General features: G+C 42.6%; 2 protein-coding genes across 4 annotated transcripts; both read right to left on the reverse strand.

The window, feature by feature from the left end:
- Nucleotides 1-5,964: 5,964 nt before the first annotated feature.
- On the reverse strand, nucleotides 5,965-15,214 carry LOC5512920 (neuropeptide FF receptor 1). 3 transcript variants are annotated; one of them, XM_032382417.2, is made up of 3 exons: nucleotides 14,384-15,214; nucleotides 11,066-11,140; nucleotides 5,965-7,926 (listed from the first exon to the last, which is right to left on the reverse strand). In XM_032382417.2, the coding sequence occupies exon 3, from the start codon at nucleotides 7,923-7,925 to the stop codon at nucleotides 6,801-6,803; it is 1,125 nt and encodes a 374-aa protein (XP_032238308.1). In that variant the 5' UTR covers nucleotide 7,926; nucleotides 11,066-11,140; nucleotides 14,384-15,214; the 3' UTR covers nucleotides 5,965-6,800. The 3 variants fall into 3 exon arrangements, with proteins under 3 accessions (XP_032238308.1, XP_001633224.1, XP_048578558.1); XM_001633174.3 differs by lacking the exon at nucleotides 14,384-15,214 and adding an exon at nucleotides 11,247-11,707; XM_048722601.1 differs by lacking the exon at nucleotides 14,384-15,214 and having other exon boundaries at nucleotides 11,066-11,222.
- A 1,547-nt stretch (nucleotides 15,215-16,761) lies between these two features.
- LOC5499231 (tetratricopeptide repeat protein 28) lies at nucleotides 16,762-24,343 on the reverse strand. Its single transcript, XM_001620810.3, has 3 exons — nucleotides 24,186-24,343; nucleotides 20,415-21,145; nucleotides 16,762-19,010 (listed from the first exon to the last, which is right to left on the reverse strand). Exons 2-3 carry the CDS (start codon nucleotides 21,139-21,141, stop codon nucleotides 16,951-16,953), a joined length of 2,787 nt encoding a protein of 928 aa, XP_001620860.3. The 5' UTR covers nucleotides 21,142-21,145; nucleotides 24,186-24,343; the 3' UTR covers nucleotides 16,762-16,950.
- Nucleotides 24,344-25,786: the final 1,443 nt, after the last annotated feature.

Here is a 25,786-nt window from a genome sequence, read left to right on the forward strand (position 1 = left end):
GATTAGTTTATCGATCGATCTCAAAAAGGCGGGAAAACAAGAAACACTCGCGCGCTGCCAAATCAAAATGTAAATGAGTGAAAAGATTCAACCACAAGTAATTGGGCGACTTTTGGAAGCTACAGGTTTTATCATAGGTGAAGTTGATCCAAACAATAACAAAGAAAGTCTAGATGTCAGTCTTTACGGCATGAATGGACTGTTTAGTTCTAAAACTCCACGGTATGTAGAGAACAAACTTCTGAAGGAAAATGAAAAGGCCAATCGCTTTGTGCTGCTTTACGATTTGATGGAAATATTGCATTTACAAATAACAGGTAGTACTTATCTTAAAGAGACTTTTCTGGGTCTTGACACCCCTTGTTATTTATTCATTTGTTTGATTAGTCATCTTAGTTTTTTTTCTTTTCGTTGTCAAAATTTTCCTCTTCAATCTCTTCAGGATAATAAATCTCCGATTCAGAGTGCTCGTACTCTCCCATTATCAACTTTAAAACCTGTTTGTTTCTTGTCTTTTTTTTTTGGTGGCTTTGGTTTTTTTGGTCGATTTTGTTTTACCGAAATTCGTGCAACCGAACAACAACACAAAAAAGCTCACAAAAAAGACAGTGGATCGTTAATCCTCGCTTCGTTGGCTTTCTTGGGCTTAGTGTGTTATTTGGTGGTCGATTCCATTATTTTTATTGAAAATCGATGTGACATAAAAGGTATGTGGTTCTGAAAACACAAAATAACCGCCAACTATTTGTAATTAATAAAACCTTTTGCTTTAAAAAAAATCCGGAAGAGTACTTATATTTACTTCTTATGTCGAGATTGTTGTGATAAAATAAGAAGTGTTGTGTACTATCTCGATCTGATTAAATAAGCGTTTATGCACCGTCATCTATAATGGATTGAATTGAAGTTGTTCAAAAGTCAAAAGTCTTGCAGTTGTAGATAAAAGCTCTTTTCTTCCGTTTTCTTTTTTGCGAACCGTTTTGTTTATGCGCGATGGAGCTTTCTTTTCGAGGCTGGAATAATGCCTTTCTAAATAACGATAAAAAGACGGTTGTGTTTTTAGCTACAATTAATCTATGCAATGAAACTACGGCAAGTACTCGAATTCTTTTTCAGATTTGATTTTCCGCGCGCTCGAAGGTTTGTTTACACATCCTCCGAAATTGTCTAGAATAAGATTTCTCCTCTACGATGATAGTTTAGGAGATGGACATATTACTGTACACTTTTAGTGTGTTTTTTCTTGAGAGATACGGAGATCTCAAGGTCATTACTCCTTTTTGCTGCGGGTAATAAATTATTTTTGTGCTTCTGTCAAATCTTGAAAATGGCGCCTTTGCGAGTGTGATCCTCTCGCTTACAAAAACGCGTGAGTAAGAACTTCTGCTCCCCGGCTAATATGTGGAAATGGCATGGTTTCGGAGTTTTCCAGCTCAGCCTTTTTTCCGTGAAAGGTGGCGCACAGTCCTTTCTTAGCGTATTATATATAGTATAGATGATACAGGAATTTGTACACTTATTATTTGTCCATCTATCGGAGTCTTTTAAACAAGAGTAGACATCGTGAATAATAATGAAATCACTCGTGTTTTTTTTCACTACTTACTTTCATACATTTCTTGCAGATCCCGACACTATTTTTGCTGGTTTGGTAATATAGATATTTAAGCATGCTCAACTTTTGCTGCAACTAAAACAGTGTTCGCGAGCTACCATTGCCACCAATACAGTGTTCGCGCGCTACCTTGGCCACCAATACAAAGTATTCGCGCGCTACCATGGCCACCAATACAAAGTATTCGCGCGCTACCATGGCCACCAATACAGTATTCGCGCGCTACCACGGCCACAAATACAAAGTGTTCGCGCGCTACCATGGCCACCAATACAAAGTATTCGCGCGCTACCATGGCCACCAATAGAAAGTATTCGCGCGCTACCATGGCCACAAATACAGTGTTCGCGCGCTACCATGGCCACCAAAGCAAAGTATTCGCGCGCTACCATGGCCACCAATACAGTGTTCGCGCGCTACCATGGCCACCAATACAGTGTTCGCGCGCTACCATGGCCACCAATACAAAGTATTCGCGCGCTACCATGGCCACCAATACAAAGTATTCGCGCGCTACCATGGCCACCAATACAGTGTTCGCGCGCTACCATGGCCACCAATACAAAGTATTCGCGCGCTACCATGGCCACCAATACAGTGTTCGCGCGCTACCATGGCCACCAATACAGTGTTCGCGCGCTACCATGGCCACCAATACAGTGTACGCGCGCTACCTTGGCCACCAATACAAAGTATTCGCGCGCTACCATTGCCACCAATACAAAGTATTCGCGCGCTACCATGGCCACCAATACAGTGTTCGCGCGCTACCATGGCCACCAATACAAAGTGTTCGCGCGCTACCATGGCCACCAATACAGTGTACGCGCGCTACCTTGGCCACCAATACAAAGTATTCGCGCGCTACCATTGCCACCAATACAAAGTATTCGCGCGCTACCATGGCCACCAATACAGTGTTCGCGCGCTACCTTGGCCACCAATACAAAGTATTCGCGCGCTACCATGGCCACCAATACAAAGTATTCGCGCGCTACCATGGCCACCAATACAGTATTCGCGCGCTACCACGGCCACAAATACAAAGTGTTCGCGCGCTACCATGGCCACCAATACAAAGTATTCGCGCGCTACCATGGCCACCAATAGAAAGTATTCGCGCGCTACCATGGCCACCAATACAGTGTTCGCGCGCTACCATGGCCACCAAAGCAAAGTATTCGCGCGCTACCATGGCCACCAATACAGTGTTCGCGCGCTACCATGGCCACCAATACAGTGTTCGCGCGCTACCATGGCCACCAATACAAAGTATTCGCGCGCTACCATGGCCACCAATACAAAGTATTCGCGCGCTACCATGGCCACCAATACAGTGTTCGCGCGCTACCATGGCCACCAATACAGTGTTCGCGCGCTACCATGGCCACCAATACAGTGTTCGCGCGCTACCATGGCCACCAATACAGTGTTCGCGCGCTACCATGGCCACCAATACAGTGTACGCGCGCTACCTTGGCCACCAATACAAAGTATTCGCGCGCTACCATTGCCACCAATACAAAGTATTCGCGCGCTACCATGGCCACCAATACAGTGTTCGCGCGCTACCATGGCCACCAATACAAAGTGTTCGCGCGCTACCATGGCCCCCAAAACAAAATGTTCGCGCGCTACCATGGCCACCAATACAGTGTTCGCGCGCTACCATGGCCACCAATACAAAGTATTCGCGCGCTACCATGGCCACCAAAGCAAAGTATTCGCGCGCTACCATGGCCACCAATACAAAGTATTCGCGCGCTACCATGGCCACCAAAACAAAGTGTTCGCGCGCTACCATGGCCACCAATACAGTGTTCGCGCGCTACCATGGCCACCAATACAAAGTGTTCGCGCGCTACCATGGCCCCCAAAACAAAATGTTCGCGCGCTACCATGGCCCCCAATAGAAAGTATTCGCGCGCTACCATGGCCACCAATACAGTATTCGCGCGCTACCATGGCCACCAATACAGTGTTCGCGCGCTACCATGGCCACCAATACAGTGTTCGCGCGCTACCATGGCCAGCAATACAAAGTATTCGCGCGCTAACATGGCAACCAATACAAAGTATTCGCGCGCTACCATGGCCACCAATACAAAGTATCCGCGCGCTACCATGGCCACCAAAGCAAAGTATTCGCGCTACCATGGCCACCAATACAAAGTATTCGCGCGCTACCATGGCCACCAATACAAAGTATTCGCGCGCTACCATGGCCACCAATAGAAAGTATTCGCGCGCTACCATGGCCACCAATACAGTGTTCGGGCGCTACCATGGCCACCAATACAAAGTATTCGCGCGCTACCATGGCCACCAATACAAAGTGTTCGCGCGCTACCATGGCCACCAAAGCAAAGTGTTCGCGCGCTACCATGGCCACCAATAGTGTTCGCGCGCTACCATGGCCACCAATACAGTGTTCGCGCGCTACCATGGCCTCAAAGCAAAGTGTTCGCGCGCTACCATGGCCACCAATACAGTGTTCGCGCGCTACCATGGCCACCAATACAAAGTATTCGCGCGCTACCATGGCCACCAATACAAAGTATTCGCGCGCTACCATGGCCACCAATACAGTGTTCGCGCGCTACCATGGCCACCAATACAGTATTCGCGCGCTACCATGGCCACCAATAGAAAGTATTCGCGCGCTACCATGGCCACCAATACAGTGTTCGCGCGCTACCATGGCCACCAATACAAAGTATTCGCGCGCTACCATGGCCTCCAATACAAAGTATTCGCGCGCTACCATGGCCACCAATACAGTGTTCGCGCGCTACCATGGCCACCAATACAAAGTATTCGCGCGCTACCATGGCCACCAATACAGTGTTCGCGCGCTACCATGGCCACCAATAGAAAGTATTCGCGCGTTACCATGGCCACCAATACAAAGTATTCGCGCGCTACCATGGCCACCAATACAGTGTTCACGCGCTACCATGGCCACCAATACAAAGTATTCGCGCGCTACCATGGCCACCAATACAGTGTTCGCGCGCTACCATGGCCACCAATACAGAGTGTTCGCGCGCTACAATGGCCACCAATACAAAGTATTCGCGCGCTACCATGGCACCCAAAACAAAGTGTTCGCGCGCTACCATGGCCACCAATACAGTGTTCGCGCGCTACCATGGCCACCAAAGCAAAGTGTTCGCGCGCTACCATGGCCACCAATACAAAGTATTCGCGCGCTACCATGGCCACCAAAGCAAAGTGTTCGCGCGCTACCATGGCCACCAATACAAAGTATTCGCGCGCTACCATTGCCACCAATACAGTGTTCGCGCGCTACCATGGCCACCAATACAGTGTTCGCGCGCTACCATGGCCAGCAATACAAAGTATTCGCGCGCTACCATGGCCCCCAAAACAAAGTGTTCGCGCGCTACCATGGCCACCAATACAAAGTATTCGCGCGCTACCATGGCCACCAAAGCAAAGTGTTCGCGCGCTACCATGGCCAGCAATACAAAGTATTCGCGCGCTACCATGGCCACCAATAGAAAGTATTCGCGCGCTACCATGGCCACCAATAGAAAGTATTCGCGCGCTAATATGGCCACCAATACAGTGTTCGCGCGCTACCATGGCCAGCAATACAAAGTATTCGCGCGCTACCATGGCCACCAATAGAAAGTATTCGCGCGCTAATATGGCCACCAATACAGTGTTCGCGCGCTACCATGGCCACCAATAGAAAGTATTCGCGCGCTAATATGGCCACCAATACAGTGTTCGCGCGCTACCATGGCCACCAATACAAAGTATTCGCGCGCTACCATGGCCCCCAAAACAAAGTGTTCGCGCGCTACCATGGCTACCAATACAAAGTATTCGCGCGCTACCATGGCCACCAATACAAGGTATTCGCGCGCTACCATGGCCCCCAAAACAAAGTGTTCGCGCGCTACCATGGCCAGCAATACAAAGTATTCGCGCGCTACCATGGCCACCAATACAAAGTATTCGCGCGCTACCATGGCCCCCAATACAGTGTTCGCGCGTTACCATGGCCACCAATACAGTGTTCGCGCGCTACCATGGCCACCAATACAGTGTTCGCGCGCTACCATGGCCCCCAAAACAAAGTGTTCGCGCGCTACCATGGCCACCAAAGCAAAGTGTTCGCGCGCTACCATGGCCACCAATACAAAGTATTCGCGCGCTACCATGGCCACCAATACAGTGTTCGCGCGCTACCATGGCCACCAATACAAAGTATTCGCGCGCTACCATGGCCACCAATACAAAGTGTTCGCGCGCTACCATGGCCACCAATACAAATTGTTAAAGAGCGTCGCGCGCAGTACAGTATGTTTTTTTCTTTACAATGTTATTAACATATATTATGTGACACCACCCAGACTTTAATGTAAGCCTTTACGACTGTTTATCGTAATGAACAGCAAAGAATGTAATTAGACGGCTCATTACGTCCCTCCACGTATGATAAATAGACTGACACGTCCAGATTCTGTTTGGAAGCGCGGGTGGCGTAGTGCTTGCCTCTCACCTCTGTGTAGGGTCGAGTCCTGGCTCTGACTCGGTGGTTTTTTTTGGCTTGGTATCTAAGTGGGAGGGTTTTCTTTCTTTTGTGCTTTCCAGTCCGTCCAATTTTTAGGGCGCACCCTGCCCCATCCTAAATATATTATCCACCCATACCCCAACCCAACTGTTAACACGAAAGTGAAGGATAAGTGGCACAAACAAAAACTGTATCACCGCTTTGATTTAACAACTTCGATGACGGCACACCTCACATGACTGTTTATACACCCTTGACATGACTGTTTATACATCCACCTACATGACATTCTCCAAGTGTGGTTTTCCGACGATGTTTCAATCATGAGAATGAGTTTTTTCGTCCTTAGTTAAATTTATGGTTATTACATTAAGCGTCGACTGTTCTTACATTAAGTGTTAAGTCCGTTATTACATTATGCGTTATTTTTTTTTACATTAAGCGTTAACTGTTTTATTACATTAAGCGTTGATTTGTTGTTACATCAAGCGTTAGTGTTACATTTAGCGGCGTTTTTTTTTTGTTACATCAAGCGTTAGTGTCACATTTAGCGGCGTTTTTTGTTACATCAAGCGTTAGTGTCACATTTAGCGGCGTTTTTTGTTACATCAAGCGGTGATACACAGCCTCTACAGCAGTTCATACATGTTGTTCCACTTTTGCCAAATCGGAAAATTTCAAACCGTCCCCTGCGGGGACAATCGTGGACAACTCGGTGTCCTTGATCACTGCAAGTGAGTGGTCAGCGGCCGCCACATCCATACTCACAGTCCTCTGCGGCCATCGACAACACAGGCTCTCCCACAAGGCCTTGAAACCCGCACGATAGTTCTTGTTAAACAGGAAATAAACGCAAGGATTTAGCACACTGTACGCGTAACCAAGGAAGAACGCAGCGAACCATGCGCCCCTCATGTGACAAGGAATCAACCAATCCCAGTCGTAGAATAACAAAAGGATTAACACGTGGACTGGTAACCATGACAACGCAAAGGCTGCCACGACGGTGACAGTCATTTTGAGGATCCCTCTTGTGGTGGCGTCTTCGCGCATGCGCTGTTCTGGTAGGACGTCGCCGGGGATGATGCGGTTGCGCAGTAGGTGTAGCGTGCGCGCGTACAGGGCCGTGATGAGGAGTAGGGGAAGGACGTACAGCAAGGTGAACAAGCTCATCTGGTATCTCTTTGTCGTGGACACGTTCTCAAAAGCCGGCTCCCAGGAGCTGTAGCAAAACAACTGGCTGTTTATCTCGTAGAGGCGGAATGTGTAGAGATGAGGGGCGTGAACAGCGGCCGCGATTACCCAGGTTAGCGGTATCACGAGCGCGCGAGCCCGCGCACTCTGGTTCGCTTTCAGCGGATGCGAGACGGCATAGTAGCGGTCTATCGCCATGGCGACTAGGCTCTGTATAGACACGGCTGTGGAGACGTCTAAAAGGAAGTACATGACCTTGCAGAGCACGAGTCCAGTCGTACCCTTCACGAGCCAAATCCGATTGGTACCCGAGAGAATATCGATTATGTTCGTAGGAGCGACGAAGATTGGGATTATGAGATCGGAGCACGCCATGTTGGCTATGAAGTAGTTTGTCGTGGTGTGCATTTGCCGGTTGCGGCAGATGATTGACAACACCAAGCAGTTGCCAATCAGAGACAAGATCATGAGCGTCACGTAACACGTGACTTTTATAGCTGTGATGGCGGCGGACTCGGTGTGGCCACAGGATCCCTGTGTTACGTTGGACGAGCTATTTCCAGTCTCCATCCTATAAGAAAAAAATGTCTTAGGACAAGTCGTCCGCGATTTAACTGCGATTTTCAATGCTGTGCGTGTTCTTGTAATAACATGCAGCTGCGAAAAAACCTTCTGACTTATATTTGGTAGATTTTGATTGTCCAGCCGATATTACTTGTCTTTAAAGACTCGTTTTTGGTCCATTAAGAAAGCAATCAACAAAATAATCAGAATCATCGGAGATAGTTCTGTTTTGTGTTTGTTTTTTGTGCGACCTCCCGAGAGACTTATCGCTCTGTAGTCTTGAGGTTATCGTAACAGCCGACTGGTCATGTCTTGGTAACGCGTACTGTAAACTTGCACCGTGAGAATCCAAGCGATTTAGCCCATCGTTCGCAAAATGTCGAAAGCCACAATAACATTCCAAAGCGCTAGGATCTGAGTATATTTTCCAAGACGGATTGTTGTTGATGATGATGATGATGATTTATTCATGCAAGTTTTCGTATAATTTATCGACTCACACAGTTCAAGGGCGATGGAAAAGAAGAAAAAAGCAGACCAAATATATAGGGGTTGACCGAGGTGTGCAAACGACATACGCGTATCTAAGGGATGACCCGTCTTTGGCAATCTAGCTCAAAAATACATATAGTATTTTGCAGAGCGATAAGTCTCCAGAACAAACAAACAAAACAAAACTACTTCCGATGGTCTTAATTATGTCTTTGATTCTTATCTTGATAGCAGATAGTCTAAAAAAGACCTCCTTAAAATCAAGTCGAGATAAAAATGCTTTCAATAAAACACCTTATCGTAGATTCTCAATGTCAAATCTCCGAAGCCTACGTACAAGGGGCTATTGAAGCTATTGCAGGGGGCATTAGGATTAAGCACGCTCTGGAGCTAGAGTTCCTTATTACCAAAATTAAGATAAAATAACTATAATAGCTCGTAGGGATACCAATAATTTCGCCATCGTTGATAGCCCAAAAGCAAAGCTCGCTGACCACGAAACGATGAAATAATAAGACTGCCCAAATAACGAGGAAAATAAGATGTTTATTATACAGCTTTTGAAAATATATTTCTCATCGCAAAATGTTGTCGTTTGGTGATGTACGACCAAAATCTACCAATGAGAGCGCGCGTAGCACTGAGACTATGATAAACTCTTTAGATGTCGTTTTTCCCCTCAATAAGACAAAATAATAAACAAAGCAGGTTTCCTATGCAGAGATCTGTTTAGCGTGTTTCTTTCCAGGCTAGTTCAGTGGCTAATCGATTGATAAGTGTTTTTCCTCGTATCTGTCTTAGATCATTCTAAATTGGAAGAGGAAGAAATAAAATAAAATGAAATAAACGCACATGTAGCAGACTTTCCTCACTAAAATTAAACAAAACGGGAAATTCATAGAAGAGAAATGACATATGAAAAGTTGTTATTGCCGCTTATTACTTTCAGCGTGCTGGTAAAGAATTTGCCTGCTATTTCAAAAGCGCTAAATTTAAGGCCGATTATAATCACTGGAAAATAAGAAATCTGAGAAAGGTATTATAATAAAAGAGATCCACATCCAGTACATTAAAAGACGTTACCACAAGGGGTAAATTTAGGCGTTTATAGCAAATGAGCGACATCTCCTTTGGGAGATAAAGCCAAAATTCATGTTTCTGATAAACTTTAAAGAAGGTCAATTATTCAAATAATCACGTGACTTTTTCGGAGGCAAACTCCCGCGCGCCCCGACTTTTGGCGGGAAAGCAACAACAACAGAAGGCAACTAACTTATTCAGCGCTTTCGAATCAAGACCATTTAGGACCGCAGCCATTTATCTTGGAGTGAGTCACGTGATTTTTAAAATGTTAAGAAAAAATGAAAACATCAGATATAATTTCAGAAATTTGTTAAGCTGAGTGAATCTCTCTTATTCAGTATGAAATAGGCTGTACGCATGCGCTTGTCTTGTGCTTGTAAAATTCCAGTGAGCTGAAGGAGGTAAGAGCAATTTTGACAGCGCGCGTAGAACCCTGGAGTCCCATGCCCCTCCGAACGCGCGCCACAGGACTCCCGAACTCTATAATTCATATGCCCATCATGTGTAAAATAAAACCTGTAGCCTGATCTAGTAAGCAAACCCTTTCCCGGCTTTTGGGATAGCATATCGATAGCATATCTGATCTGCTATTGTTGACTATTTCGCAAGACAAAACACTTTTTTTTTTCATCTAAATCAAGCTGCTTCTAGTATGGGTCAGCGCACCTAACGCGGGGTTAGAGGTGTTTGTCTTGACAAAAACGAGTCCTTATCCCGAGACTATAGAACGACCCAAGTGGGCGAAAGGCTATCCTTGGTGGACCCAGGATTTCTTTTAGAGGGTGCCTGACCGGGCTCAATTTTTTAGATACCAGAGTCTATTAAGAGCTCTCACTTAACTTCCTTTCCACCCTATGCACCAATTTGCTTGATTTTTTTAAGCTACGAATCCAGCGTCCTTGTGAAGACGTCGTTTATACAAAAACTCAAGTTTTAAGTTATTCGTTGTATTTCGTTTTGCACTCAATCTACTTGGTGGTTGGTTAATTTTGTAAAAAAAAGGGTAAACACAATGAACCATCTTTTTTTCGATGACAGAATGAGTAGCCATCTCAGACATACTGTACGCGACGTGAACCCAGCCATCGCGAACACTACACCACCCTCATCTTTCTTATATACACGCTATTATCATCTGCGGATTTTAAGTTTTTTATTTCTCGTACTGAGAGGCAAATGTTCCAGGCTTCCATCGCTAAGTGCTCTTAGTGAGGATCTTTTAACCCGGGGCGCAGATAACGGACTAATTAAACGCAGTATTTGAATCCATTGGACCTTAAAAATTCTTATAATCTTTTTTTTTTTTATATATATATATATACGACTCCTATTGAAGCCCTTTTAGCCTATCACGGTTCAACAGCAATTCATGATATTACGATATAGGTTGAAATATTACAATTCATGCTCAGAAACAAACGGCATTAGGTGAAGCCAACTTTAATTCAACGACGGCGCGGGGATTTCGAAGGATTTTGAGTTAAACATTACCTCCCCGTTTACTCTACCGCATTTGAGTATCGTTCGTGTATTCTTGTTAGGAGAACGCAAAGCTCTATGGCCAAACCTACCTTCTTAAACCCTCTATAAATCCGGGTAGTTCAGGGTAGATTGTTCCTGCTTGAATCCTACTCAATGAACTTTATCTGTAGAAAAGAAAAAGGAATAAAAACCGCTTTACATCAGTTAAGCTTTCCGTGGCAATGCACGCTGCGTTGCAATATGATATTTGTTTTTCTGGTAAAGTTATACCTTAACTGTCAAACCTGGTCATAATATCTGCGAGGTTCACTAGCGTTTTAAACAAAGCTAAACTAAGCGATTGCAGATGGAGCTAAAGGCAATTTGCGACGTGTATCTGCAAATCCGATGGATTTTAGTTGTATAAGAGGATATGGCTCTCTCATATCTCTATCATCGCTCTAACAATAAGGCAATGCTTGGTAGAGTCAAGTGGAAGATTGACGTGAAACCCTATTAACGGGAATTACACTCTGAATGTCATTCAAGGATTTTTACTGCGATTTGCAATATTCTGCGAGCTCTCGTCAACAAATTTTTATGTTAAACCTTTTTCTGGCTTCCGTCATTCAAACTTATTGAATTACATTTGACACTTTTTCATTGGTCAGCGCCTTGCGGGGAGGTGGCGTGATCGAAAACCGTTTCAGTCCTGGCCAATAAATCTGCCTCAAGGATTTTGAATGACGGAAGCCAGAAGCGATTTAGTGTTGGAAATTTTCAGCCAGAATTAGCAGAACACTGAAAGCTGCAGTAAACCGTGCACACTTTCCATCTTCGACAAGAGCTTTCAGTATAAAAGGGATAAGGCCCTCTGTTTCGTACATCTCAGTTCTACCATTCATTGGCGCCGGTAACTAGCTATTAGGAGCAATTATCTTGAAAGACCCGTTTAGCAGGCAAGCCAACGTCAACGCTAGTGTTATAACTAGAGTCAGGGGGAAAATATTCTAGATAGCTAATACATAAAGACCTGCTTAACGGACACTGGAAAGTTACTTTATGTTGGTATCTTGCACTGAAAAATCTGTTTTTATCGACCACCTATTATTTTTAGACAGAACAACCCATCTTTTAGGTCAGCAATTTTGAAACAAAGTTAATTGCTAATCTTGCTCATTTTAGTTATCAATTTAACCTATCAATGTCGACCATTAAACCCATCTATGTTGACCGTCAAACTTGTCCTTGTCGACCGTCTAACCTATCTTTGCCGACCATCCAAAATATATATGTCAATCATCAAACTTGTCTACGTCGACCGTGAAACCTATCTATGGCGACCGTCAAACCTATCTATGACGACCATCCAAAAATATCTATGTCAACCATCAAACATGTCTATGTCGACCGTCAGCTTGTCTGTTATTATACCTATCTATGTTGACCATCAAACCATCGCCCGGGAAAAGTCACCTCTCGGCTGCGTTATTCTCTCGGTCTGTTTTTGTTCCGATGCGCCCACTCGCCCATACAAAAACGAATACTTGGATACTTAGATATGGAGACGAAGTTCTTATACGGAAAATAAAGTTTTGTCTTCAAACCGTATGCACTAGAGCAATCCCGCAGGTGCTAATATAAGTATGTCGACGCTTAGTCTACGAGCAATGCTGAATGTGTAGTTCCAGAAAATATCCATACCCCCCTCACCCCATTGAGGGGATTGGAAATTCCAAGGGGTATGGGGTTCAGACGCCCAGGAATTTCCAGAGGGGAGAGGGGTAAAATGCCTCTTACTGTATTGATCTTTTTCCGGGTTGGAAATTCCAGAGGGGTGGGGAGTCATCCTCCGACCCCTTCAAAGGGGGGTTATGGATATTATCTGAAACTACACAGTGCGCTAAAACAAGAACATCGTCGTTTAATCTACAACATATCAAACATATTCCCCCCGGATAGTGTCCTTCGTATGTATTGCCTTATATGGGCATAGATGCCCATATTTAGAAGACCTAAAGTTTTCCCGCTCCCCGATCTCCAGAAAACATGGTGAAAAATACTGATTCCTGTCAATTTTAGACTCGCGGCAAAAATTATTAAGCAAAACTTGCTCGCTTGGTCAAATCTTTTTCTTACTAATCCTATAAACTTCTTAGAACCAGGCCTCCAAGAGATTGACCGAGCGGGTTTTAAGGTCACCCAAATATTGATATGGGAATACCGAAGGTGCTAATATATGTATATCGACGCTTAGTCTACGAACAATACCGAATGCGCTAAACAAGTAGGGTCAGTACGGAGCCTTTACAAGCTGCAATTTGATAGGGCAAATGGACAATATCCGCACCTCGACACAAAGAACGAGAAGAATAGAGACAAAAGAACTCCTTTGTAGAACAAAGATAATAGGAGACAAAGCAGCTGCGTACTTACTCAACAAGAACGCATGCACTAGACGACGCACTAGCGAAATAGTCAAAGGGCCTCAATTGTGCTATCCTAGCAAGTAATACAAAGTGCAATAAAGCATCCATTTACATCGACTTATTTAGAGAATTTGGTTAATGAAATATAACAGGTTTGTTTCTAGGTGGTTATTTCGAATATTTAACAATACCATAAATCTTCAACTATTCGTTCTTAAAAGGGCCCAATACTAACGATGTACGGAAGCTCGTCACACTGCTAGCAGAGCAGAGAGTTTGTTTCTATCATTTTACTTATCCGTGTTGCGTCTCTCTTCTTTCGCCTACTTGTTTGTTTGTGACCGCAAAAGAGAACGCGAAAGAACACAGACGCTACACGGATAAGTGAAATGATAGAAACAAATAGGAAGAAAGGCTCTGTTATAGCAGAGTAGAATCTGATGGGGATGACGTTGGTTGTAGGGGTGGTTGTGTGTGTTTGGGGGGGAGGGGGTGGGGGGAAGGGGGGTTGGAGAAACCTTTGTAATCTTGAATTATAAATATCCACGAAAAATCATGCAAACGGGAGTCGGGGAGTGCAAGCACGGGCTATAGGATAGCTAAGTTATCATTTTCTCGAACTTCATTTTTCACAGTGGGTATCAACGCTCCTCTTTGTAATTTCAGTTTTTTTTAGAAAACGTTTAATCAGGTTAGAATGCAAAGTTTAGTATGTTTTTTTATATGGTTTGAATGTATTTAAGCGAGGATAAGCAAACTTTGATCAGTCATGCAATCCGTATAAAAGCGTATCCATCCATACCAAAAAACAAATTCAAAACTACAAAGTTAATGGATAACGCAAAAAGTGTTGCACCATAAAATGTGCTTTGAATTTTATTATATATTGTGATGATACATACAAAATGGAGGTCTTTCGTTGCTAAATCGTGATGTTATTTTTAAGATGAGTATGCCTCTCAAAATAATCGAATATTTTATAACATGAATTTTACTTACCGATCTTGGGATTAACTACGTCTCCAAACTGAAAATTGAGATGGGTGCAATTCCGTATAAAAGGGAATACAATAGTTCAATCTGTTGGTTCCCACAGTGACAGTATAACCATCAGTGCTCTCTTCGATTAATCTCTATAAAAACATATGGAATTCATTCCTTTTTCCAAAAAAATATAATTGTATTCAAAGCGATTTTTACTCGATTTACCTCGCAATGAAAAAAACTTATTATGATCTCTCGTAGCATATTGAGAGGTCTAACTCACTTAATAGCTTAATTAAAGGCTTAAGGTGTACCAGACCTGCTAACGAATTAGCTTCATATCATAATCTACCGACGTATGACGTGCTTTTTGGAAATTGCAGGCAAAAATGGCATAGATATTGTTATCTTAAGTGTATGTGTACTCCTACTAGCCTATTTTCCTGCCTCAGTAATAGCAAAGGGGTTATCTTAAAGGCGGGAAAAAGCTTTTCTAGAGGTAAAAAGGATATGTAATGATTACTGCTTTTAGTTCGGTCGATATACAAACAACTAATTAAAATACAAAAAAATGGGTAGATCATATTCTCACCGAAATCTCCAAAAACAAAGTTCGAAACTTCGCGGCGATCAATAGCTTTGGTATTTTTTTTCAGTTTTCAGCTGAAGACATTTCAATAAAAAAGGGAGCAACAAAAAGCTGTTTGAAAACACCATTACTTTATTAAAGAGTGATTGAAATAAAAAAAAAAACATAAAAAACAATGGGTTGTTCATATTCTCCCCGAGATCATCAACAGCAACAACAATATCGCCAATATCGCCGACCCTCCCCCCCCCCCCCCCCCCCCCCCCCCAATGGAGTGGATTGGAAATTCCGGGGTGTGGGGGTTTCAAACGCTCAGAAATTTCCAGAGGGGAGGGGGGGGGGGTAAAATGCTCTTTTTCCTTAACAGCTACCGTTATAATTTTTTCTTCAGAAATTCAAGAGGGGTGGGAGGTCATACCTCCGACCCCCTCCATGGGGGGGGGGGGGGGGTGGGTATGGATATTTTCTGGAACTACACAATCTTAAGTTTTTTTTAGTTGTCAGCCAAAGATATTTCAATAAAAAAGTGACAGCAATAAAAGGGCCACAAAGCACCGTTTGAAAGTACCATCACTTTACGAAGTGATATCTTCTGTGTGTGGGCAATTGATAAATAATATTTTTAAAGATATGATTGCACTTGTTGTCGTTTGATTTATCTTGATATAGCTCATGAAAAATAAATCAAATCCCCGCATTTTTAGGCAAACAGAAGATAATACTGAAAAAAAAAAACAATTAGACGAAAAGTATTCACTCAGAAGAGCACTTTTGAAGTTTGTACTTTTTTAATATCAAATTTTTTAATTCAAGCAGCAAATCTAAATTGACGTAGTGATCTAATAAACGCACGGGGCGTCCAAGGGGAAGCGTTGCAATAGATAGAGGGCGTTTATTAGAGAGGGGCGTTCTTTACAAACTATAACAATATAGCAAACCCAAGTGTAGTGGGGTTCTCATCTCTGTCAGGATCACGTTAAATTATACCCTGCGTGACATTGAGCAAGTGTCACCCAGTAGAAGCCAAGCTCAGATTAAGCAAGGCAATTTAATTGGATTTCTATGACCGGAATTCCTATGTCGTTTGTTTTTAAGCTGTGAGGGAGGGTAGTGTAGGGGGCAGTTAAATAGAGGGGGGCGTTTATTAGAGAGGGGCGTTCAATAGAAACTTGTAAGCTCGTGGGGGGGGGGGGGGCGTTCATTAGATAGGGAGCGTTAGTTAGATCATTTACGGTAGGAGTGAACGACTTAAATGTTCGAAGCTTTGCTAGTGCTACAAATGCTTTTTTACTAGTGCTGCAAATGATTTTTACTAGTGCTGCAAATGATTTTTACTAGTGCTGCAAATGATTTTTACTAGTGCTGCAAATGATTTTTACTAGTGTTGCAAATGATTTTTACGTGAATCGAGCGCCTGTTCCTGTTCCGTACGCTTTAGCTACCTGTTGAAAGTTGGATCTGACTTCACGAGTAGGTAACTCTAGGTATCATCTAGGTCTAGTGAAACTCTGGTATAGCCAGGTTCAAATCGAGTGCAAAAACGATTGGAATGCTTCCAATCATTGTGATCACGCTTGAAACTTGCCATGCGCACTAGCAAAGCAAGCATCTAGTGTGTTACCTCCGTAGTCAATAACATCCCAAGCGTCTTCTGGTTGGTACGGAACACTAGCAATAGGCTGAAACACCTATTGCAACATCTCAAATCAAAGCTAAAACACTCATGGTATGGAGATCATTCTGGAGAAATAAGTCATTGTTTACTTGCTGTTTCACAGTAACTTGCAATTAGGATGTTTTTTTGTTGTATATTTCCTCATGATTGAATAGTTCTCTTCTGGTTGGTTGTATATATCCTTCCGAATTTATTGCTTCTATTAAGTTTTCGTAGTAAGTTGTGTGTAATACTAATATAGAAATGTGCATCACCCTGCCCTTGGTCATCACTTGTCTTTTGGTACAGCCTCAAGGCCTCTTTGGAATGTTCTATAGCCTACTCGTATTTACCTTGCTGGTAGTGTTTATAACCAATAAGGAGATTTAACTTCCACTGCCCTTGATCATCACTTGTCTTTTGGTACAGCCTCAAGGCCTCTTTGGAATATCCTCTAGCCTCCTCGTATTTACCTTGCTGGTAGTGTTTATAACCAATAAGGAGATGTGCCTTCCACTGCCCTTGATCATCACTTGTCTTTTGGTACAGCCTCAAGGCCTCTTTGGAATGTCCTCTAGCCTCCTCGTATTTACCTTGCTGGTAGTGTGTTTTACCAATAAGGAGATTTGCCTTCCCCTGCCCTTGATCATCACTTGTCTTTTGGTACAGCCTCAAGGCCTCTTTGGAATGTCCTCTAGCCTCCTCGTATTTACCTTGCTGGTAGTGTGTTTTACCAATAAGGAGATGTGCCTTCCCCTGCCCTTGATCATCACTTGTCTTTTGGTACAGCCTCAAGGCCTCTTTGTAATGTCCTATAGCCTCCTCGTATTTACATTGCTGGTAGTGTGTTTTACCAATAAGGAGATGTGCCTCCCCCTGTCCTTGATCATCACTTGTCTTTTGGTACAGCCTCAAGGCCTCTTTGTAATTTCCTATAGCCTCCTCGTATTTACCTTGCTGGTAGTGTGTATTACCAATAAGGAGATGTGCCTCCCCCTGCCCTTGATCATCACTTGTCTTTTGGTACAGCCTCAAGGCCTCTTTGTAATGTCCTCTAGCCTCCTCGTATTTACCTTGCTGGTTGTGTGTATTACCAATAAGGAGATGTGCCTTCCCCTGCCCTTGATCATCACTTGTCTTTTGGTACAGCCTCAAGGCCTCTTTGTAATGTCCTCTAGCCTCCTCGTATTTACCTTGCTGGTCGTGTGTATTACCAATAAGGATATGTGCCTTCCCCTGCCATTGGTCATCACTTGACTTTTGGTACAGCCTCAAGGCCTCTTTGTAATGTCCTCTAGCCTCCTCGTATTTACCTTGCTGGTCGTGTGTATTGCCAATAAGGATATGTGCCTTCCCCTGCCATTGGTCATCACTTGTCTTTTGGTACAGCCTCAAGGCCTCTTTGTAATGTCCTCTAGCATCCTCGTATTTACCTTGCTGGTCGTGTGTATTGCCAATAAGGATATGTGCCTTCCCCTGCCCTTGGTCATCACTTGTCTTTTGGTACAGCCTCAAGGCCTCTTTGTAATATCCTCTAGCCTCCTCGTATTTACCTTGCTGGTTGTGTGTATTGCCAATAAGGAGATGTGCCTTCCCCTGCCCTTGATCATCACTTGTCTTTTGGTACAGCCTCAAGGCCTCTTTGTAATGTCCTATAGCCTCCTCGTATTTACCTTGCTGGTGGTGTGTATTACCAATTTGGAGATGTGCCTTCCCCTGCCCTTGGTCATCACTTGACTTTTGGTACAGCCTCAAGGCCTCTTTGTAATGTCCTCTAGCCTCCTCGTATTTACCTTGCTGGTAGTGTGTTTTACCAATAAGGAGATTTGCCTTCCCCTGCCCTTGATCATCACTTGTCTTTTGGTACAGCCTCAAGGCCTCTTTGGAATGTCCTATAGCCTCCTCGTATTTACCTTGCTGGTGGTGTGTATTACCAATAAGGAGATTTGCCTTCCCCTGCCATTGGTCATCACTTGTCTTTTGGTACAGCCTCAAGGCCTCTTTGTAATGTCCTCTAGCCTCCTCGTATTTACCTTGCTGGTCGTGTGTGATACCAATAAGGAGATGTGCCATTGCCTGCCCTTGATCATCACTTGTCTTTTGGTACAGCCTCAAGGCCTCTTTGTAATGTCCTATAGCCTCCTCGTATTTACCTTGATGGTCGTGTGTGGTACCAATAAGGAGATGTGCTTTCCCCTGCCCTTGATCATCACTTGTCTTTTGGTACAGCCTCAAGGCCTCTTTGGAATGTCCTATAGCCTCCTCGTAGTTATCCATGTCGTAATATTTACGACCCCTGCCCATGAGCTCTTCAGCTTGATCTCTCTCGTCACCAGATTCCCCGTTATGTGTCTCTCTCACCTGCCCGTTGCTTGGTAACGAATGTTGACTGCGCGGCTCTATAACAAACATATATTTAAAAATTAGACTACGAGTTCGAGTTTTCTATGAGTCAAAAGATAGTCAATGAGGCGCGTAGGGGGCGGGACGTTGAAAAGAGGGGGCGTTTATTAGAGAGGGACGTTCAGTACATACTTTTAAGCTTGGGGGAGGGGCGTTCATTAGATAGGAAGCGTTAGTTAGATCATTTACTGTAAAAGTGAACGACTGAAATGTTGAGCTTTAATGTAAGAATAAAGTGAGAATATTTCATTTTGAAACACGTTTTGTGGTTTAATAAGGATGAAATAATGATGAAAAATATAATGGAAAACATAAGTGGATGAAATATAAAGAAATGAAAATGGGCATTAATATAATATATTAAAGAGGTAACCAAAGATTGATGAAATAAAAAAATTAGCTATAAATTTTTCAGAAAATACAGAAAACAACAGCAAAAGGAGGTTGCTGTGAGGTTGCTTGCATGCTTTGTCATGTAAATATCATATGTGGGTATAATCTAATACGCCATAAAAAGAGAGTCGGGCCAGTGACGGAACGCTATAGCTATACACACATCGACCAGTGACGGAACTGTCACGCGGGAAATTACGTGACGGGCCTCGCTATTTCATCATTTTATACAATTTACCGCCAACTTACCTTAGATATATGGTTATCAAAAAGATAACAAATATAGCTATCCTTAACTGAAAATGATTCTTTGCTATAGGACGGTAAACCATTAAATTTTGGCTCCTTAAAATGTTGGTTCGATCCACGTTGCTCTGAAACAAATGTTTTCATTACATAACAACTAGAACAATCGGTTCCTATCCAAAATGATGAGTTTCAAGCTTTGAATTTATTTGTTACTTTCGTTGTTGCCACTGATATATAAAGATCTTTCGAATAAAACGAAAATGTTTGATTGGAAGTCCTCAAGCTATAATGATAAACACAATAGCCTACGTTCTCTTTCCGTACAGAGGAACAGCTATAGCAGCGGCGGATCCACAAACCGGTAGAGATTTAAATTTCTTCTAAAATTTCGATTGTGCCTTTCTGGACGTTCCACCCCCAACAACCCATCCCCCCCCTCCCACACCCCCCACCCTCTCCCCTGGATTCATAACTGAGAGAGGATATGCAAATGATCATGTAAAGACAAGAATATACAAGGGTGCTTCGGACACCGTCGGAAAAATTACCGCAAACTCCAAAGAAATATATTTCTGAAACTCTAAAACAAAGGGAAAATGAAATATTAATAAAAATTCAAAGTAGATTGACATCATATGTTACTATTATGTTACTAATTAGTCCTATTTGGACTTAAGTTCACAAACTTTTATCGGTATAAAATGTGAATGAATGAGTGATAAAAACGTGCCGTGCAAAAACGTAGTTCCATGACATACCTAAAAGGTCTATGAGTTCTTCTAGCCTGCCTCTGAGACCTAAAACTTCTTCAATGCCCGGTTTGAGTTTTAAGAATTCTTCAATGCCCGCTTTCACCTCCTCGTGGTGTCTGGCTGCTGTTGATGCCATATCATGCAACTTCTCAAGAATTTTACCATCTGACGCCACCCACTGTTGTATTACGCTGGTGTAATCTTTAGTTCCGATGGGACGCATCTTATAATCGTCTATTTTAAACTTATTCAACCCTAGCGCACCCAGTGCACTCGAAAGCTTCTCCCAAAAGATTTCAAATTGTGATTCATTGAGACGTATAGTGGTTGAGTGTGCAAAATCATTTCTCAGCATTCTTATCCTTACCAAATTAGCTTCATCAGAGATATTTGCGTCAGGTGGATAAGTGCTCCAGAATGGATCATTGGGAGTCAGGATGCCGCAGATATTTCTGAGCAACGCAGACAACAGAGAAATGTCGAATTGCTTCGACTCTGGATTTCCACTTGCAGGATAGAGCTTACTCCACTGAGTAGATGATAAAATGCCTTTATTCACCAACTGTTGGAGCTGTCTCTGTTTTGTAGTGAGCACCGTGGCAAGCGTGGCCGGGGGGTGTATATTGTCGAAGAACTTTCTAAGCGCAGTCGTTCCTCCCTCCACCAGAAGTTGTTGAAGCCGTAAGTGACGCTCCCGCTCGATGTCGGTAGAATCAGGAACGGAGCAAGCCATTTCTCTAAAAGAAAACGCCAAGATAACATTTTATATGCATAGATATATTGGCAAGGCACACCAATGTACAACGCTTAAAATATCTTACAGGAGACGACACATTAAGACATTCTCATGGTTTTCAGTTTTGGCTCGCTTAGTGCACACCGCGCATGAGCAGTACGGCCTTTAGTTCTATTCTAATTATTAGTTGTATTTTAAAAAGCGTGCACGCGTGAATGAACCCCTCGACTATTATTCATCGGTCCAAATGAGGTTAGGGCCTCCCTCGTGAACTCAATCTAAGTATCTCAAACAAAGGAACTTTTAATATGAGGGTGCTTGCGTGCAGTGCAAGGTAATGCGATGGTGAATAGAATGGTTTTGTTATCCTGCGATAGTATGCCTTCAGAATGTAAATTATTTCCCGAGATAAAATATTTCGGCATCATTGGACCCGAGCTGAAACACCTGTCTACTTTCACAAGGCTGGGGCCGGCTGTACACAGCCCATATCAATATTTGGGCGACCTTCAAACCCACTCGACCGATCTCTTGGAGGCCTAGGTTTAAGGGCACTTCTAGAGAAATGAGATAAATATTTGACCAAGCGACCACGTTTTTACTGCAAGTCTCAAATTGACAGTAATCAGTATTTTTCACCATTATTTCTGGAGATCAAGGAACATTTTTTTTCCTAAATATGGACATCAATGCTAATATAAGGCAATATAAACGAAGGACACTATCCATGGGGAATTTGGTATAACTAGTAACACTTTAAAGACAAGCTGTAGAAAAACTAGATGGTATGACTAGAAAGACTACAGACAAGCTTTAGAATAACTAGGTGGTATAACTAGAAGGATTACAGACAAGCTGTAGCCAGACTAGATAGTCTGCGTATGCGTAGTGTAGACAAGCCATAAATCAACACAAGGTCGAAAAGGTAAATTGAACGCCACAAAAACATTTTTTTTTTCAACCGTGGGGGTATGTTTGATATATGGACAGGGGCGGCGGATGGGGAGGGCCCTGTGCCTTTTAAGCCAATATGGCTATTTTTACATAAACGCGTGTCACAATTTATAAAAATCGTCATTTTTTAAAAAGTTAAAGAAAAAGTTAATGTGTCGTAGAGCATCCTATATACTCGACATTTACATCCAAAACCCTAATACACGCATTAAGAATAGCCCATCCTGGAACTGAGGAACACAAGCTTCTAGTAAGCTCAAATACGTTAAACAAGTCAAACTTAGGGCCGAGAAACAGAAAGATACTATCCATGTCTCGACCGGGAATCGAGCCCTTTCGAGCAGAGGTGAGATGCCCCATACGCTGACACGATAACACACTGGGACACCCGTGATCCCAGCGGTTTGAGCATATTACACACTCTTCGCAATTATGTAACCAAAAGATGGAAGAAGCTAAAATAATTCCTTTTTCGTGCGCTCTGAATCGATAAAATGAGCATTTTCTAGAATTTCTGGAGCAATTTCTGGAGTTAAAGCCACACTTTTGTTTAAAAGAAGTTATTAATACGAGTTGCATGTTTTCTTTGGTAACGGGATTATTGAAACATCAGTCCGTTATAGTTTCAACAGTTAAAGCCACACTTTTGTTTAAAATAAGTTATGAATATAAATTGCATGTTTTCTTTGGTAACGAGATTATTGAATTATCAGTCCCTTATCGTTTCAACAGTTAAAGCCACACTTTTGTTTAAAAGAAGTTATGAATATAAGTTGCATGTTTTTTTGGTAACGGGATTATTGAAACATCAGTCCGTTATCGTTTCAACAGTTAAAGCCACACTTTTGTTAAAAAGAAGTTATGAATATAAGTTGCATGTTTTCTTTGGTAACGGGATTATTGAAACATCAGTCCGTTATCGTTTCAACAGTTAAAGCCACACTTTTGTTAAAAAGAAGTTATGAATATAAGTTGCATGTTTTCTTTGGTAACGGGATTATTGAAACATCAGTCCGTTATAGTTTCAACAGTTAAAGCCACACTTTTGTTTAAAATAAGTTATGAATATAAATTGCATGTTTTCTTTGGTAACGAGATTATTGAATTATCAGTCCCTTATCGTTTCAACAGTTAAAGCCACACTTTTGTTTAAAAGAAGTTATGAATATAAGTTGCATGTTTTTTTGGTAACGGGATTATTGACACATATCAGTCCGTTATCGTTTCCGATCGTACGGTAAAAAAAACTGCGGTCGTTTTTAAACATTGGAACTAGTCTTTCGAGATCAATGCACAGAAAGGACGGTAAAAATGAATGGAGTGGTCGCTTGAAAATAGTTGAAAATAATTCATTGCTGCTGTTCAGACAGCGTGTAACTGCCGACGCAAGATTCTGCATATGCTAATTTCATCAGAATAGTTGGAAGTGTTACGCTCTGACGAGAAATAGCGTTTTGTGCTCAATTCAGCACAAATCGAAATCATCAGTATTGATGCACTAACGGAACTATAGTGTTGCTTTTCATTTATAGATCGTTTATGTTGTTATAAGAAACTGGTAAAGAAGATTAATCATTCTGTGTGGATAATGGCTTGGGGCTACAGCAGCATCGACTAAACAATGTTAACATCGACCAGCGAATGAGTCGCAATGTGACCAAACTTTTTCCTATCAGCAAGTTTTAATAGATCAATTTTGAGATCTCAGATCCATTCGATCCACTGGATCCTAGTGGGGAAGGGTTTATTCTCTTTCAAGGCTTTGCAACGATTGCAATCTTTGAAAGAGAATATACCTTCCCAGCTAGACCGGACAAGATAAGCAATGACACGATCTGTGGCAACTCTCGCATTATTTTGAATTTTGCTGTCAAAACTGTAGTTCCTTCTACCTTTGGGTTGAGAACTATAAGCGGCACCTCTACCTTGCAATCTCAATTCACAGCATGATTTGTAAACTTCATGTAAGAGCAAACAGAAGGCCAAATTCTACTTTATTTCCTGTTTGTTGTGTTGTGATTTTTGTCCAATGAAATTTTAATTCAACATTAATTCTGACGATGTGTGCTTAATACATCATCACTTACCGTAGCAACTTGCTGTAAGACAGTGTGATCCCTTATATGCAAAGCTTTTAAAGTGTCTTTTATACGACAATCAGACAAGGAACAATCTTTGCTGGGTGTGCAGAAACCTTAACTAAAGCTCAACTATTCTAGATCATGCTAGCTCACTGGGGATACACGATGACCACTCCCCCGGCCTCTATTGGTTCCTACAGATCACGTGATGACCTTACTAAAGCTTTATTGGCTCACTGGGGGAGGGGGCGCCCCCAGCTCGCGGCCATAAATCCAAGATGGCGCCCAAAACACGAGAAAACGGGGTTTTCGTCGCCGAAACACCAACAAACGCCTACTTGTAGGCTAGTCTATATTATGCTTAGATTATTATTTTGATTGGGCAAAATTTATTATTTTAAGAATTCAAATTCAGCGAGGAGAATTTCAAAATGATGAAATTGGGAAATGCAATGTATCACTTCAGCTTGGGTTATGATGCTTTGCGGTGAAAAACTATTTCTCCAAGAAACATAGAAATATTGGAATAAATACTTCACAAAGGGTTTAGAGTCTAAAAGTAGATGATCTAGTGGTTGATAAAGGCGAAAATTACTTCAGATTCAGTTGGATTGTACTCAGTCCACGGATCTCGACGAAAATGACGGATTTGGAGCGTTTTGTCGAGTGCGCGCAAAGAAGTAGTCTCCTCGCAGCCGCTAGTTTCGGTCACGCAAGGAGACTCGCAAAGAAGTGGCATTCAGCTATCGAGTTTTCTACACGCTTGTCCCAAATGAGGTAACCATGCGATTACCATGTGATTACCATGTGATTACCATGTGGTTAACATGTGATTACCATGTGATTACCATGCGATTACCATGTGATTACCATGCGATTACTATGTGATTACCATGTGATTACCATGTGATTACCATGTGGTTACCATGTGATTACCATGTGGTTACCATGTGATTACCATGTGATTACCATGTGGTTACCATGTGGTTACTATGTGGTTACCATGTGGTTACCATGTGGTTACCATGTGGTTACCATGTGGTTACCATGTGATTACCATGTGGTTACCATGTGATTACCATGTGGTTACCATGTGTAACTATCAAAAATCAATACATGTGCTTTGTTGACATGCATCATGGGACAACCATTTTTTTTAATTGGGCAGCCATTTTGTTAAGGTACCATTATCCCCCCTACCCTCTCCCCCTTGAATCTTCTTATACAATAAAGCGAATTCCAATAGGTGATCACGTGCCGGTTTGGGTAGTAAACTCTCGCGCTCCGGCGATTGACAGCAAAATAACAACAACAAGCAGCAACTTCTTCGGCGCTTAAAAATAAGCCAGAAGAATTGATTACCATTGAAATATTATATTTTTCCGTCGCTCTCTTGTGCGACGACCACATCAACACCTGCATATCAAACATATTCCCTATGGATAGTGTCCTTCGTTTGTATTGCCTTTTATGGACATTGATGCCCATATTTAGAAGAGAGAAGTTAAACCGCTCCCTGATCTCCAGAAAACATGGTAAAAAATGCTGATTCCTGTCAATTTGAGACTCGCGGCAAGAATTTGTCAAGAAAAAAAAATGATCCCTTT

This window comes from Nematostella vectensis, chromosome 15 (genome assembly GCF_932526225.1).
Source record: "Nematostella vectensis chromosome 15, jaNemVect1.1, whole genome shotgun sequence".
NCBI lineage: Eukaryota > Metazoa > Cnidaria > Anthozoa > Actiniaria > Edwardsiidae > Nematostella > Nematostella vectensis.

Excerpts from the sequence above, each read along its gene's own strand:
- LOC5499231 (XM_001620810.3), bottom strand. The coding sequence starts at position 21,141 with ATGGCTTGCTCCGTTCCTGATTCTACCGACATCGAGCGGGAGCGTCAC. Across the intron at positions 19,011-20,414 it reads AGAACTCATAGACCTTTTAG|AGCCGCGCAGTCAACATTCG; the intron begins GTATGTCATGGA and ends TGTTTGTTATAG.
- LOC5512920 (XM_032382417.2), bottom strand. The coding sequence starts at position 7,925 with ATGGAGACTGGAAATAGCTCGTCCAACGTAACACAGGGATCCTGTGGC.